We start from the raw sequence: 16,787 nt of genomic DNA, 5'->3' as shown, positions 1-16,787 counted from the left end.
TTTGCCCGTATCTGTCTTATCTTTTTGAAAGGACAGCTAGTTCAGTAGGAGGACTGCAGAAAGCCTGTTGCTAAACATCAGCTATCCAAACTAGGGCATAATTTGCTTCTCTTCAGTTTGTCCCAAAATTGAATTAAAGGAGTTAGTTCCTAACTTTACTATATGTGTAGTTTAATATTGAACTCCACAGTGGAGGCTCAGTTGCAGTTTCTTGAGAAATACTTCTGACTAAGCTGTTACAATGGAATCCAAGGAAAATGCATGATCTTGTGAATTTTAATAGCAAGCACATGAGATATAAAGAGTTGCTAGTTGCAGCGAGCAATTAATCAAGAGCTTCATCAAAATTGGAACTGATTGTCCAGAAGACTTCAGTTGTTTTTCTTTGCTGTCACTTGTGTAGTTTGCAAAATGCACAGCATGAATCTCAAAAGATGTGATCCAACTGTGTTCATTTGGGTTAATTTGAACGATATGAAAAAATAATTTAGTACTCTTAAGTTTAATTCTCAAAGAGTAGGCGCTTTGTAATTGGGAAATAACAGAAATCTTGTCCTAACGTTGTTTAATATTACTGAAAAGGGCACAGTCTATTTTTCATCACCTGACAACAACTCCCAACATTTCTGCAGTTCCATTTGCAGTTATGATGGTGTTTCCAAAGAGTTGAATAAATCTCTTCTTTGTTTGTTCTTGACATTTTCAAAAATTTACTTAAAACTAAGATACCAGTAAAAAAGAAAAATAATGCTGGTAGTCCCAGTCTCATTTCTGGTACAGTCAGTGTGGATATCCTCAGTTATCACCAACTTCCAAATGAAATTCTCTTTTCTTCTCTCTCTCTCTTAGAGAACACATTTGGCTTGGATTGATTTGGTTTTGTGTGAATTTCACTGTTACCAGTCCAACTGTGCTTTATCTTAGTGTTGGGGTAAGGGTTGCTAAAACAACCTGCAGGACTGATCTTCCCTGCAAAACACACAACGTGCTTCTATAGTGCTATCTTCTGCACGTATTTAAGCAGTGACCTTGAGGAGTGGGTTGTTATCCCAAGTAGTGAGAAATTACCTTGAGTCTAGCTTCTAAGGTGTGTGATTTTATTTGGATAATCTCAAATGCTATTTTTTCCTCTATTAACCAAAGCCAAAGGGAGATGTATCATGCTGTGATCTCAGCACAAGAATGGCTTCATGCATTTTTCTGAGTTCATTTTCTGTTCTGAGTCCTAATTTTCAAAGAGGTTTCTTCTAATGATTCACGTTTCCATTTTAAGTTAGTTAGTTATGGAAATAGAAATCTGTCATTCTAAAATTTGAAAAAGATCTTATTTTAATAATGAAATACTAACTGTATTTCCCAGAGAAAGTATTAGGAGAAATAGGATGCAGAGACCAAGATATTCCAGGATTTTAGTGACACTACTTTGGGCCACAAGATATTTTCCTCCCTTCCCCCTTCCCCCCAAATGTTGGTGAGAAGAGACATGGCTGATTTATGCCCCCTCTCTTCTTTCCTCTGGATAATATCAGACCAGACATGTTTGGAAAACAATAATGCAGACTCATGTATTTTGTTCTGTTTTATTATGGGCTGTTTATCTATAAGTTGTAGACTGTCTCTATATTATTTATTTGTCTTTCCCGGTATGCTTTTGTGGAATAAGCACTTAGAATAACCAGGCTACTGAGTAGCAAAGGCTTCACAGAGCGCTATAAGAGATTCCAAAAAGTGCCAGTAAAACGTCATAGTACACTGTACCATTGTACATTTTGAACAAGTTGCATTTCTTTTTAGGATAAATTCCTCAAGAATACCTTAGTTTATAAAAATGCGTTAAGTCTTGTTAGTAGTAGGAAGTTAAAGTTTAAAGCTCTTACATTTAAATTTGCAAGTTTAGGAGATAGAAGAAATGCACCCAAGCAATTTCCCCTTACATGAAAGTATTGCAAAATATTTCAGATATCAACAGCTGGATGGTAAAACTTCCACTTCCAGTTCAGTTGGGCTAAAAGATGCTGACTATTAAAACAGCCTCAGCCTGATATTCAGACTGCTGTGTGCTTAGCTGTAGCTGGCTTATTTTTCAAGTCTGTTGCATTTTCCAACTGTCTGGAGCTGTTGATTAGTTTGAAATATTACAGATATTTTTGGTAGAAATAGATTACTGGCGAAATCGCAGATTAGGCTGAAAAAGTTGTACACGAAATTCAGTATACAAAGATCTCCATAATACATTGTTAATATGTACCTAAAACGTTTAGTTCATACAGCTCACAGCTGTTTGTTCTCACTTATTCTTTCATATATTTCTGAGCCTACGGTCACAGAGAAGCAAAACTTGTGGTGGCTTAGGAGGGGATGTTGGCTTCAGCATATGGGCGTTCTGTTTTCTAGATGATTTCTGCTCCCTTTTCCAGCCATTGCAGCTACAAAGGATGGTAACTGAATTTTTTTTTTTAACACTTTGAAGTAACCAGGGATCTATGTGGGTCTTACTTGAACTAAGTGACTGACAAGTTTGTTCCTTTCTTAATAGCCATAATCTTTTGTAAGATTATTGGTGTATTGGTTAGTCAAACTTCTGTGCAACAGTGGTTACTACCCTAATACTCTACAGTCCTGTTAGACAAATTGCAGATGGAATCATATATCCAAATTCTCTTTTCTTCTTGTCTTCAAAATTGACTGACTGCTATGTACAGTGAAGTAAAACTGCGTAATTATTTAAGGATAGCCATTATAGGTCAGTATAAATAGCCAGTCTGTGCCCAAAATGCGTTCAGTGAAAGTCAGCAACTATCACAACACAGCAAGAAAAGAAAATTCTTTAATGAACGTTGTAGAAAAAGTGTGCCATGTAATCCTAGACAAGAATTACTTCTGTGACAATGATAGAATACATTGAGCACGAAAGGACATAAGCTCTCTGGTGCTTGTAGTAATCTGCCTGTAAGGGCTGATTAAATAAAAGGCAATTTTTGGACCAGGGGGAACCAATACTCCCATAGTCCCCTGTTGCCTGCTTAAAAAGTAAATGGAAAGGCCCCAGTGCTGCACGACAGGCAAATAAATGTGGTTTGTAGGGGAATTAACAGTGAAATGCTGAGGGGAATTCTAGCACCTCCTAAAGTTGCTTTGTGCTGCTTCCTTGCAGCACCAAAAAGAGTAGCCTGAACAACCACTGTCCTCCCCTCTAGAATGTTGGCACAGTGTCACAGCGTGAGATAAGATGGAGTTAGGGAGAGTGTTTTAAAATGGTTCAGAAAAGCTGTGTAATTACAGCAGCCCATTGAGTTGTTCCAGTTTGCTTCCAAGACATGAGTTTGCTGTGACCCACTGTCTTGCAGCCCTGAAGGAATCAACTGGGAGGAATCTACAGAATGAATGTAATTAATGACATTGAGTTGTGTCTTACATGCCTCTCCACACACCTCTCCAAGCTTGCATGTCTGTAATACTGCTTTTCGGATGGGCTTGTCAAAACATCAAATAAAAATGCTGGTGCTGTGAATTATCTGCTTGAAATAGGCCATGAGCCCTAAACTGGCCTTTGTTAAAAGCATTTCATTAGTTTAGTTCATATTCCCATTTAGTTGTTAGGAAAAAAACTAGGTACAGAAAGGTACAAAGAGATGCTACAGAAAGAAAACAGATAAAAGCTAAATATAGGAAGAATTATAAATACATAGCTTGCTAGATAGCTGATAGTTTGCTCTGAGGTGTCCTGAGGTGTTCATTTGAGCATGAGCCCTTTGAATCTACCTTGTGGATCCAGGGTTTAGGGATGGTGGTAATAATTGGTGATACCTTTAGTAAATTCACACTCTTTCTGAACATCTGTCTCTACATCAGCAAACAGAGGAAAGAATACATTCATTCCCACAAAGGTACTGAGAGTTAATGTCACTGAACTTAGGAAGGACTGAATAAATTTGAGGCACTGGACCAAGCAGGGGGGGTGTGTGGCCTAAGATTTGCACTTGTCCAGCAAAAGCAAAGAGTGTTAGCAGCTGTTGAAGAAGCTAGCAAGTATGAATAAGTTAAACTGTATTTTTCACTGAGGAAAAAGGAAGTGTAGATTCTGACCTTCTTACAGTTCTGTTAAGGAGCAGGAGTTGTGTCTAGCTCTCCTCTCAGCCTGGAGCATGGCAGTCTGGCAGAGCAGAAGTGAGGCACTATGTGATTTCACCAACATTCCGGACAATGCTGTTTCCTCCCATCTATCAGAAACAAACAGGACAACCAAAAGCCCTTTCGCTGAGAATGCTGTGAGACCTAAGAGTGAATTCAGATTTTTTTTATTTTTATTTTTTTGTAAGACATTCCCTTTTAAGCTATGCTGTTTGCTGCTTGGAGAGTGAAGCAGGTCTTGGCTGTAAGATCCGTCTGTAGGTGAAGTGTTTTCCTGCAAGGTACTCCCCTTCAGCTCAGCTAGAATCAGGCCAGAGGCTTTGATGGAGGTACATAGCTGACTTAGTAAAGGAATAAGGTGAATTCAGAGAGCTGTCATTATGCAGAGGCTGCAGGGGAGGGCGGAGGAACGTCAAGGCCTGTTGAAACTAACACAGAGCTCTGGGCTGCTGGCAGGGCTTGAAGGAGGGTGGCATTTCTTCTTGGGGGATGACTTACACATGTCTCTGCAGACAGGTCTCTACAGGCTGCGGCAGCACACAGTACGGGATGTGAAGGCCTTCCAGGCACACAAACCCTTTTCATGGAGCAGGGCAGCACAAGGGTGCAGCAGTGCAGATTTTGAAGGTTACATTTGTGTTGGCTGCGTTCCTTGTTCCCAGGGGAGGAAAGGCTAAAGACCTCAGGCTATCTCTGGGTGGTAGCTGTTTCAACTTAAAGGCATGTAGCTGCTTGAGAACAGCATGCTTTTGTTTTGTTTCTTTTTTTCTCCTGGTGGAAGTTTTATCAGTTTATTATGATAATTTTTAAGCAATTGGTAGAGATGTGAATACACACTTCTCCAGAAGGAGACTTGTGTAACTTTGTACTTTTCCTATGCAAAGCAGAATAAATTGGATGTAAATACAGTGGCCAGTTTCTGAAAGATTCCTCAGTTTCTTCCAACTCCTATTTATACTCAGTGAAATCCAGTGCCTGTAAAATTACTTCTGCTGCTGTGAATTACCTTACTGAGGGAGGAAAAAGAAGTTTGGGTAGAGGTACCTTGCAAAGCAGGAGCTGGAAGTCCTGTCCTAGGAGCTCTGATATGGTAGCAGCTAACAGCAATGTGTCTTATGCAACAGGTCTCTAATCTTCTTTCTTCTAAAAGGTGCATGTGAGTCTTCTAGAGAATCATTACTTTCATGTTTTCATGCATCAGCCTTTTTTTTTCCTGGTTGTGATGCATATGAAAATAGGAACAGATGAAATAACACTGAGGCAAGGCCAACGCTTGTTGCTAGATTGCTTATTGGATTAGGAAGTGTTTCCCATTAGTTTATCAGTGCTTTATATGTGTGTGTATGTCTGTTATTGAGTGGGTTGTGCCAAATTCTGTTGACATTGCTTGAGAATACAAATTCTAACAGCTCACAGCACAGAGGCCTTGTCTTTGCCTTTAGTGAGGGTAGTTACCGTGCCTTCCTATCTGAAAACATCCACCTAACATGAGTATCACCACTCCAGCCTAAGTCTCTGTCATATATAAATGTGGGACTTTTGTTTCAATTGATTTGTATTAGCAACAATTTCTAAATGTGAGCATCTATCTGTTGTTTACGTTGTGCTTTCTTTGTTAGCCCACAGCCATTTTAGTACAATAGGTAAATACATTTGTTATTTAGGTCTTGGTCAAGCATCAGAAGCAGCATTTGATTTTAAGCATATTATTTTCATTTGTTAGAAGGTTTGGTTTTTTTGCTTGTGATTACTTGTCTCTGTAGCATGCTTGGTGTTGTCTTCGTTCTTCCCTACAGAAACTCAGAGTAATGAGGCTGATGGCCAGATCAACTTGGGAGTATGGGACTTCTGCTTGAAAGAGCAGTAATTAGATGTGGTGATTTGCTTGAATTTCAGAAGATAAGACGTTGGATTTTCTCTCTTGTATATACTTTGTATGAATCAAAATTGTTTTCTAAGAATGAAGATATGCGCTTGTAATATACGTAGTAATAGTTGTGATGTAAATATGCTTGGTTTGGTTCTGGAGCTCAGGACTGTCAGTTTCAATAGTGTGGATACTTTTCATCAGAGAAGCCAGCTTTCCTTTGGGATGAGCCCCTGCTGAGCAGCACCGCGCTTGACATTTTCTCCTGAAAACTCATTTTGTATAGGAACTCTCAGTGTTGCAGTTTAGACTTTGGCTCTTTCTACCTGATTTCACTAAAAATGCTCAGTTTTATGAAATGTTTCACCCTTGTGAATATTAGGTACAAGTCCTGCTGAGTTCATTAGGAACTCTGAACAACTCTTGTAGCAAATAGTACTGATGCTGTAAAACATCTCTCTGATGGAGCAGGAGCCGAAGAAAAAGCTAATTCAATGTGTAGCCTAGTTGAATATTACAGGTTCCCTACTAATTTGACAAACTGGTAATTTAGAGCTCTTCCTCTGGATAGACTTATGCTGGTCTCAGGGAGCTGCAGCAGGTTCCTAAGGAGAAAGCTGTGGTTCTCACAGCTGTTTTGAAGTGTGCTGCCTTCACTTCAGTTTGCTCACTGTTCTCTTTTTCTGTTTCTAGGCTTGCTGCCTGCCCCATCTGGCTTTGTGGTATTACTCGATGTGCTTTCCCTCCACTGGTGCCTACACACTGCACCATTGTTTTGACCTGTTGCTGAATGCCTCACTAAAAGCTCTGTGCTTCAGGGAAAGGGAGAGGTTCCTTCCTAGGGACTGGTGTGAAAAATAGCTGGGGAGCAGTAAAACTTCCTTTCTTTCTCCTCCAGCATGCTGAGTCAGCACCCCAGCCCTAGTGACTGTCATTCTTCACGTTCTCTACGGACGTTGAGTACAGTGAAAACCACAAAATACGTGGACTAATAAGGGTAGAGTAGTTTGAGTTTGTTGCAAGTCTTCTGTGCTTACTCCTCCAACTCAATAGGAAGACTTTAATAAATGTTTTCCTAAACAGTGTTGCTTGCAAAAAGGGGATTTCTGCTGTATTCTTTTAACAAATGGCCATTTCATGAGAGGTTGTTTTTTCTTCCTCCTCTCTTGGTACATTCCAGGAGACTTTATACCTTTGCTGGTAACTGATTGATAGTTCTGCACTGCGCTCCCTTTAATTTTGCAATAAACTAACAAGGAGGCTGAGACCACAAAGTTTACAGAAAATGACTTATTTACTCAATGGGATTTACAAGGATGACAAAGTCAGATTTAGTAGTTCCAGTGTGGTCCTAGGAAGGGCAGGAGGAGTACTTGGAAAACTGAACTGTATAAATAATCAAACAGAAAATAGTTTGCTTATTCTTCTACATAAAGCAATCATATTTTAATTCCTAGGCCAGCTCTATCCCAGGACCCACAGAAGCTTGCAGCATATGCAGGAATTACACTATTCCCAACAAATATTGGTGCTGGGAGCTCACGTACCTTAAATAAGTGTTTTTATTTTTCTAGTGTATTTCTAGAAAATTGACACTGAAATTGGCATTGTGCTGAAATCACACCACTGGAGGGAGATGTCATTTTCACCATGGATTAATCTTAGAATTAGCAGTGACCTGTCTTAGAACAGGAACACTGCTTTCCTAGGGAATTTCTTGTTTCCGTTCCTATAGAGATGAGGGAGATAATCAGAGAAGCCGGCGTTTTTTTAAGCCATCAAAAATTAGGAACTTGAAAATGCATTCCCTCTCTCTCTTTGTGTTTCTATTCAGCCGCTTCACCAGCTGCAAGTGAACAGAATGAAGGGTCAAAAGGTTTATCAACTTCCATTGGAAACTGTCTGGAGCAAATTTCCAGTCTTACTGAACGAACGAGCTGAATTTTTGTTTTCATCTACAGTCATGGGCTGAAATAGTCCCATGTTCTTCATTTGCTGCCAGGGTAACAGGAAGCAGTAACAAAATCTCCGTACCTGTTGCACATGGGAGGACACGGCATGCAGAGAGGTATAACGGGTTTTGTGACTGTTAGTGCCATAGGACATGAAAGTACCTCTGGTAATAAAGATATTTTGTTCCATTAATTGAAGCTGAAGATAGGAGCTGCTATTAAAATACTATATATTTTAGTGCAATAACATTAAAACGTTATGTAGCAGCTTTCTTATTGTTGAGTGAGAGATCTTCACAGGAAGAAAACAAACACATGATGGGCATTGAACCTCTCAAGTGGAAGCTATGCTTGGCTGGTAATGATGTCCAGTATCTGTGGAAAGGAACTGCAACAGAGGCAACTTTTTCTTACCTACTTAGACTATGGATTTGGCAATGTATGGATTTGGCAGTTTACCTTGTACTAAACAGGGTATATCTGATCTGTACTTCAATGGCAGATCTCCAAAGAAAAATTGAGGAAGTGCTACTGTTAATTCAGTGTAAGGCACTCTTTCTAGTAAATCTGCTTGGACTTGTGACCCCAGACTGTTTCCAGGCACTGTTTTGCATTGAGAGGTGGTTTCTTTCAAATGTGGCCTCTAGCAAACCAAAGGAAAATATTCTAACTTTCATTCGTCTCATGTTAGATGCATGTTATTTGTAAAATATGGAGACATTAAGATCAGAACTGAGTACTGAATGTTCTTTGAAATATAAGTAATCATAGAATGGCTTGGGTTGGAAGGGACCTTAAAGACCTTCCAGTTCCAACCCTGAGCTGTGGGCAGGGCTGCCTTCCACCAGCTCAGGCTGCGCAGGGCCCCATCCAGCCTGGCCTTGAATGCTTCCAGGGATGAGGCATCCACGGCTTCTCAGGGCAGCTGTGACAGTGCTTCACCTGCCCTATGAGTAAACAATTTCTTCCTTATGTTTAATATAAATCAGTCGTCTTTTAATTTAAAACTATACCCATGAAGAAGTCACACAGCTGTTTCACTCCATATCTCTTTTGTCTACCTGTATGTTTTCTCCATATCATATCCAGGCTTTTTTAAAATTCTCTGGATATATTTCCTTCCATCTCAAATGATATTCATATATCCATTTCAAAATAATGGAATTTAAGTGCATCTTTTAGATTGATGAAGGAGAGTTTGGGGAAAAGTTAACGTATTCTTTAGATTCTACGCTAGAGTCCTGTGGTATGAACACTCAGGACTTTAAACAATGTCTGTAGGATTGGAGAGCACTGAAAATGTATGGCTTTGCATGTCAAAGTATCATTGACAAAATTTTTAATCTAGGAAAAATTAAATAAACCTTTGCAATTTCCAGTAAGGGTTCTGTCATCGGTGTTTTGAGCCTTCATTAGAAGATGTATGTATCCAGGGAAGTTCTCTAAATTAGATTGTCCTACCTTTTTTTAATTTAGAGATGGAGGTGAATAGGGGTCTGCTTTTCTCCTTTTGTTAGCTTGTGGTTTGGGTCTGAGTCAGTGAGAGTTTGGAGCACTGTGCACACCTGCAGAGTGAGATTCAAACTGCTTTACGTTGTGTGCACAGAAATAAATATTGGTTGATGATACAGGAATGCACAGCTGCACCCGATGGAAGAATTTTGCAGTAAATGAGGCTGCAGAAGTGTGACGAAATTTAATGCCACCTTAAGTGCTTAGCTAACAGTAAGATTTGTACTTACAGGAGAGCTGAATGTCTCTGTTGGCTCTGCCAACTCGCAGAAATGAATAATAATTCTCAGTTAATTCCAAAATAATCATTCTATACATGCATATGGCTTCATCTCAGAGGAAGTGCTCATTTTCAAGGTAGTACTTAAACATATATTTAAGCAGTGTTTAACTATCAATGAAGTCATGGAATTAAGAATATACTTAATTCCCATCCTCAAAACAAGTGAGAGAGGAACATTTACTTGGCTAGGACCGTGCCTTTTTAAAGTCGCTTTTTAAACAGGTGTCTAGGATATTGTTAGTGTTGAATGGTTATTGGAAGAGACATCAGAAGCTGAAAAGTAAATTCAGAAGTGCAACCAGAGTTAAACATAAAGGGTGGGAAAATGTAGAGTCCTACAGCTAGCAGAGCTGTGGAGATGCCAGTTGAAGAGGAAACCAAAACATCTGAAAGATTAAAAAAAAGGCAGTTGAATTTGTCTCATCTCATTTGTTTTTTATTTTGATTTTCCAAGTGTGTAGAATGAGTTCCCTTTGGAGGAGAGCAACAAAATTTTAAGCTGTTTCAGTCTTTTTGTGTCTTGTTTTAAGAATGAACTTTAAACGTGGTAGCTTTTCTTTAATATGTGATACATAAATAAAATACATGATGGCACAGCGTAAGATTATCTTGGCACCAGTTTGGGATGACTACATTGCTTACAGAGCTTTTGACACTTGTGAATAATGTGGTCATTGCAAAAGTGTGCCAGTGAAAGCTTCTTATCCCACCAATATGTATGTGCATGGAGGTTTTTGTTAGTGTGCTCTGTTTCAGCACATTTCTTAGTACTTATTGTAGAAAGCTTTCAGTTCTATGTGATACTGCACCACGTGCCTGGCTGCCAGAATAGCCCCTGTGGCTTCAGATTTTGTGACACAGTGAAAACGAGCAGCTGTGATCTATTCAAAAGGATAGGGCTTGCATCTCATTCTTTATCTTTCCCTGCTCTTAGCTGCCCACTTATTTCATTTGCCTTGAACCAGTTTCTTGTGTGTTTGGCAGTATTGCAAGATATACCTTAAGAACCTTAGCCTAGGTGCCAGACCAAATATGGCTGTTACCTACCACATGTGCATTCGTTGTAGTGGTCATAAATGCCCTGACCCAATGATACAACCTATGGTTAGCCTGGGAAGGGTGGTGGTAACCAGCTGAAGTTCCAGCAGAGCTTGCAGTCTGTGGCAGAAGAGCATAATAGCTATTACTGTGGGACTCTGATGGTCCTGAAATCCTTTGAGTAGATCAAGACTTGGCTTGGAAGCTTTTCAGTTTAGTTCTGACTGATGCAATCTGTAAAGCTCTCAGGCAGCACCATGCCTGCTCCCAAACAGAGATGGGTGGACTGAAATGAGTGGGGAAGAAGAGTGGCAGCCTTGGAAAAGGCTGTTCAGACTCCATCACATCTTTGGTAGCTCACATTGTGCTGACTGGCAAGGACGTAATGCCACTACTGTGGTTATGATTGTGATCTGACAAGAGCTTATGTGGGATCATTAGAAAAAGGAAAATAGTGTCATATCATACTATTTACTGTTAGAAAGCAGGAGGAATGCATGATCAGAGGGAGGGAGGTGCAATGGAGGAAAGAGCAGAGAAATTTGACTTCCTTTTAGCAGTATCAAGCTATTAAATTATTCCAGTAGCATCATGAAACCACATCCAGTAGCACATAGGATTGTTGTGGTTTAACCTGGCAGGTGGCTCAGCACCACACAGTTGTTCACTCACCTCCTCTTTCACAGTGGAATGGAAGAGAGAATTGAAAAGACAAAGTAGAACCTGTGGGTTGAGATATAACTATTTACTTAGAGAAAACAAAAAGGATAATAATTATGACTGTATTGAGATGACTGTCTATAACAAGTGATCCACCGCCTGCCAACTGATGCCCAGCTAGCCCCTGAGCAGCAGAAGGAAAAAAGATGAACTCCCACCCCTTTCAAAACTTTCCTTCCACATGATGTCATATGGTATGGAATATGTCTCTGGCCACTTTAAGTCAAATCTCCTGATTCTACCTGCTCCCAGCAACTTTTGCCCCCTTTTGTTGGTAGAGCAGTAGGAAAAACGGAAAATTAAATCATACCTGGCTCTATACAGCACTGCTCAGCAACAACTGGAAACATCAGTGTGTTACCAACATTGTTTTTCTCCTAAAACCGAAATAGAGCATCATACCAAACACTATGAAGAAAAGTGACTGTCCCATCTGAAACTAAGACAGGGATTCCAGTTTCCCTTTCTCCTGTGTCAGATACAACTGAAAACAGGCTGTTTCACAGAGAATTTGTTAAGAGTGGAGACTGTTCTTGATGCAAGTATGAGGATCCTCTTGATTCTTTACAACAACAACAAAAACCCTACATACTGTAGTTTCTGTAGCTTCTATCGATTATCTAAGCAAAGACCAGATGTAAATGCAGAAACTGCAGCCACACAGAAGTCCAAAACTGGTGAGGGTCAGAGTAGGGGATTGTCTGAACACTGTGCCTGTTACTGAAGTATTCCAGTCCTTCCTGGGCTGCTCTCTGCCTTCCTAGAACTATAAAGATTAATTTCCCTTCCTACCTCTGCTTGTCTGTTTGCAGGTTATCTTGACGAATCAGATTACCACATCGTTGAGCAATGGCCTCGCGATCCCAGCAGACCTAGTGTCTCCAGCTCATGATTTGTCCCTGTCTGAAGGTAAGAGATCCCTCCTATTAGAACTGAAACTCTGTACTGACACGAACCTGTATTGTAACTTGCAGACTTCAGAATGATGTATAGAAGTCCATGAGAGTCAGGCTATCAAGCTTAACATAAAACAAAGGGAACAAGTTATTTTTCATTTACTTTGAAAATTAAAAAAGCAACAAAAAACCCATGAAACAAAACAACTATTAACCAACCCTTTCCTAAGGGCCTGGAACAGATTTTCTAGCTGTGTTTGTTTGTAATAATGTGTTACTTGACATTCTACTTTCATTCACATATATTTAAGATGTTATTTTTTTCCTTCTGGAACTGTAACTAGAGTTAATGCACAGGCTAGGCCACAGATTTAATTTTTTTGATGATTATTGGTGATTCCAAAGAGAAACAACTGGACACAAAGGAAGGACAGCAAATACTCATTCCTGTCCCTTGTATTATGCTTGTCCAGTTTTTCAAACCCAGTGCCTCAAACTGCAAGTCTCAATATTGTGCCAGTGTAGTAAGAGTTTTACGTGTGATGCTATGTACTGCTTTATGTCTTCATGTAATGTAATACAGTAATTTTGACTCTTCCCACTTGAATAGCCACAGTGCCCTCAATTAGGGAAAGATACAGAGGAGCTTGTTATTCAGAGTTATGCTCAATTGTAGGCCTTAATGTATGATAAGCAAATGCTCACCTTTCCTGCAAAGGCATGATAATCGAATGTAGAAATTCTACTTTGTATAATATGTTTTTTTTTTTATTTCTTCTCTTTCTCTCCTCATTGAGCTCTTCATTTGGTGGCTTTGGTCAGCTTATCTTTGTTCTGGCTTATCACAGCAGCCCTCTCAAGCTTGTCTGACTTAATGTAAGAAAGCTTGGTGGCAGTGGTAAAAGCTGCCATTATTTCTGCAGCTCAGTAGGTGAGAGGAAGATATTGAAGATATATTAAATGGAATGTCAAAGAGCATCTCTCAATTTCATTGCTTGAATTTTACTCCCTATCTCTGTCAGAGAGTTGAAATTTGGTAACTAGATTTGGAAGGGAAAAGCATCATTTTTCAACCACATGATTTCTTTCTTGGCACAAATATGTTACATGTTGCCTGGTTGTCTTCCTGGGTTGGTCTGATATTCATAATATTTACTCCTATTTTGCAAGGAAAGAGTAGTTAGGTGAGTAGTCCATGCACACAAAGCAAATGTGTTGCAGTCATAGACGCCAGACTCATGACTGTGTTCTTACCTCATTCTTCCTTTTCACTCATCACTAACTTAAGCTGAGTTTGAACCGGTGACCTAGATGTGAAAGGACCCGTAACACATTATTAGTTCTGTAAGCAAATCAGACCTCTTGGTTTGTATATGTCTAATATGTTGTTTTAATCCTATCTGAAATCAGTCCTTTGTTGTAAATGGTTTGCTAAAATGGTGATCTTTCTTAGAGGCAGAAATGAAAATTTCAAACCGAATGTGTTGTTAGAAAGAAATAAAACGTTACAGTGGCCTTTGTTTTTGCTTCTGATGATGCTTTGGAAGGGAATTTCGTGGGTTACGTGTTAGATTAGGCAAGGAACCAAGGAAGCTGTTCATTTGATGTGTGACAGAAGGTTAATCAGATGAGCAAGCTGAAAGGACATTGTCAAGCTGTTTCAGGCTCAAAGTTTGTCTTCTTTAAAATCAGAATCTAATACATGAAAACTTGTGTCCTAAAAACATTAGATGTTTATGGGAATAATAAAGGCTTTATAAAAGCAGTGTGAATTGTAAAATCTCCTGCACTTAAGTAGCAGTGTAAGAGCTGTTGAACTGTGCTTGTTGGTATTTCTTGTAGGAAATGGTTATATTCAGCTAAATGCCCAGATCTCTGCATACTTCTACTTTAAGACAGAAAAAAAATGCTTAGCTTGCTACAAATTAATGCTGAATAAAATAGGAAAGTTTCTGTACCTATGGACTGAGACCTTGCATTCATTTGGCCTTTATGTGTTTGCCAGATTATCCTCTGAAGTTTGGTATGTTTCTCTGCCACTTGAAATGATTCAGGCACAGAAGTCTGTCACTTCTTTTCTGAAAGACAAGCTCATATTTATTAGACATACTGTTCTTATGTGGCCTTCTTGCAAACTCTGTCATCATAGAGGATAGACTTGATGGAGTGTGATGTGAATGCTGCTATTTGCCTTTTATGCTTGCTTTGTGGAGTAGCTTTTTAGCTGTTCTAGTAAAAGACAAGTTTGAGATGCCTTAAGATTATTTTTAATTGTGGAGATGGTCAGACCAGCCCATGACTATCACTAGACTTCAGAATGTGCTCTAAAGAATTATTTAAATGTGTAACAATTACACCTTACCCCCAGTTAAAATAATCATCTCTCTAATAATAAGATTTAAGCTGTATTAGGCTAGGAGATTAAGCCATTGTTTGTGACTGTGAATTTTTATTTTTGCAAAGTTCACATGACTGGATTTTACCTAATATAGAGGATCTTTAGAAACGAATTCACAGGCAGTGTGTTTGAATGCTAGCTGGAAGGTGATGTTTCTGTGTTTCACAAGTATTAGTCTTGGAAAACCCAGATTTAGCAAAATTAAGCATATTGTTCTGTGGTACAAAGAGATAGGACAGTATGACCTACATGACATCCTTTCTAGTCCACCAGTGCCTATTAATATATCTGTCAGCCGTAAGCTCACACTTCCTCTCGCAGACATCAAAGAAGAGCCCCATCTTTCTCGGAAGAAGATCAGGAGTGTGTTGGCATGAATGAGAAAGAATCCTCCTCCCTCCATGTATAAAATGGAAGGCAAAAAAATTCTGCCTCGGGCTTCTTCAGTCTCAGCTGGCACCTTCAAATATTTATTTGGAAAAGTCAGAATTATTTTGTGTTCAAAGTTGTCTGGAAACTCATGCTAACTCTGGGGAGGCCAGCGTTCAGTCTTCTGCCATCTGTGTTCATCAAGCAGTTGGTCATACGCTTGCACGTTTTTAATGCACAGGGTCAGCAATGAGTTTAGTCTGACCTTTTCATCTTTGTTGCTGTGATCTTGAATTCTTTTAAGATGTTGAGCAGAAGTACCCAATATTATAGTAATATTCCCCACCCACAGAATTTTCCCACTTGTGATCACGGGACTTTAGTCTATGGGCAGAACATTTTCAACTGGAATGTTTGGCTTCTCTTCTTTGCTTTGCCCTGCCCCTTCATCAATCAGACTGTTGACACATCTTACCCTTCAAGCCTTGGTTTAAAAGGTGCGGGGTATATTTTTTGCTACTTTTTTGCTGGCTTTGTTGTTAGTGCGTTTTCTTTTTCTTTTAGGTTTTCAAGTTATTCTCATAGGGAAAATAGTAAGTTGACCTGCTGTTCACCTCAGAGTAAGATCAGCTCTGTCATTTACTACTTCTTCTCCTTCAAATCCCCTTTTTCAGTCTTGGTGGTGAGAGGGGAGAAAGCAGCGAAGGAACTGTCAAAAGAAGTGAGGAGACCCCAGAGATGAGAGGCTATTGTTTGGTGTTAATTTTTTTTAATTTATTGATTTATGTGTATGCTACTTTTAAAGTTGGACCTTCAGGTGACTTAATAAAAATCAAAAAGAATATTCTGGAGAACCCAAACATACCTGTTTTGCAGGAACTGTGAGCTTATAAATAGAGCAGCTGTTAAACAAGCTTCTAAAACACTTCTTCCTCGTAGCTTTACAGCTAATGCAGAATAATTCATGTAGTGCTCCAGATTTATATGAATTCAAATAAATGCTTTGACATGCTTTAAGCCTCTAATATTTTAACTGCATACTCTGTGTTGTAGGCTGATTTACACAATTTTTTATGATAGCGGAGGTGGTTTCTCTTGCATCAGTTAAACACTGCTTTTATTTAAAAAATAATTTAAAAACTATCTTAAATGATAAAATTCATAAATTAATATCTTATCTTCTTATTAAGAATCCACCCTGGCTTTCTGAGACCCAAATATTTGGAAGTAGTTACTAAAAACATTATTTTTGTCTTTTTTTTTTTTTATCATTATGGACTAATTTGGACAAGTGGAGATCTCTAGGCCTGTTTATGAAACTTGAGTACAATTTGTAGTATAGTGGGAGAAAGATCTTTTAACTATGATCTCTCATGTAGATCCTGTGAAGGTTAGTGGATATTAAATGTGCAAAAAAGCTATGAGTACAAATAGCACTAGAGATACCTCCCAGGTAACCTGGTACTGAATTCCAACAATTAATCCACATCCATGCATACCAGAGAGTATGTTACCCAAGACTGATGTGGTTGTGTGAACTCTGAGGACTAAAACACGTTCCTAAAAAGGAAATAGTTCTCTGTTTTTTGGCTTATCTTGATAGTGAAATATTCAAATACGT

The 16,787-nt window shown here is 39.1% G+C and overlaps 1 protein-coding gene across 4 annotated transcripts in view; it reads left to right on the top strand.

The window, feature by feature from the left end:
• RAD51B (RAD51 paralog B) overlaps positions 1-16,787 on the top strand; it is a 342,294-nt gene that overhangs the window by 136,806 nt on the left and 188,701 nt on the right. For all 4 annotated transcript variants that reach the window (XM_025151161.3, XM_004941707.5, XM_004941708.5 and 1 more), the window contains exon 8: positions 12,316-12,412. In XM_025151161.3, coding sequence (XP_025006929.1) covers positions 12,316-12,412 — 97 coding nt within the window. The remainder of the gene's footprint in view (positions 1-12,315; positions 12,413-16,787) is intronic.

Source organism: Gallus gallus, chromosome 5 (assembly GCF_016699485.2).
Source record: "Gallus gallus isolate bGalGal1 chromosome 5, bGalGal1.mat.broiler.GRCg7b, whole genome shotgun sequence".
Taxonomy (NCBI): domain Eukaryota; kingdom Metazoa; phylum Chordata; class Aves; order Galliformes; family Phasianidae; genus Gallus; species Gallus gallus.
Note: the sequence above shows the minus strand (reverse complement) of the source record. Positions and strands in the feature narration are given on the sequence as shown.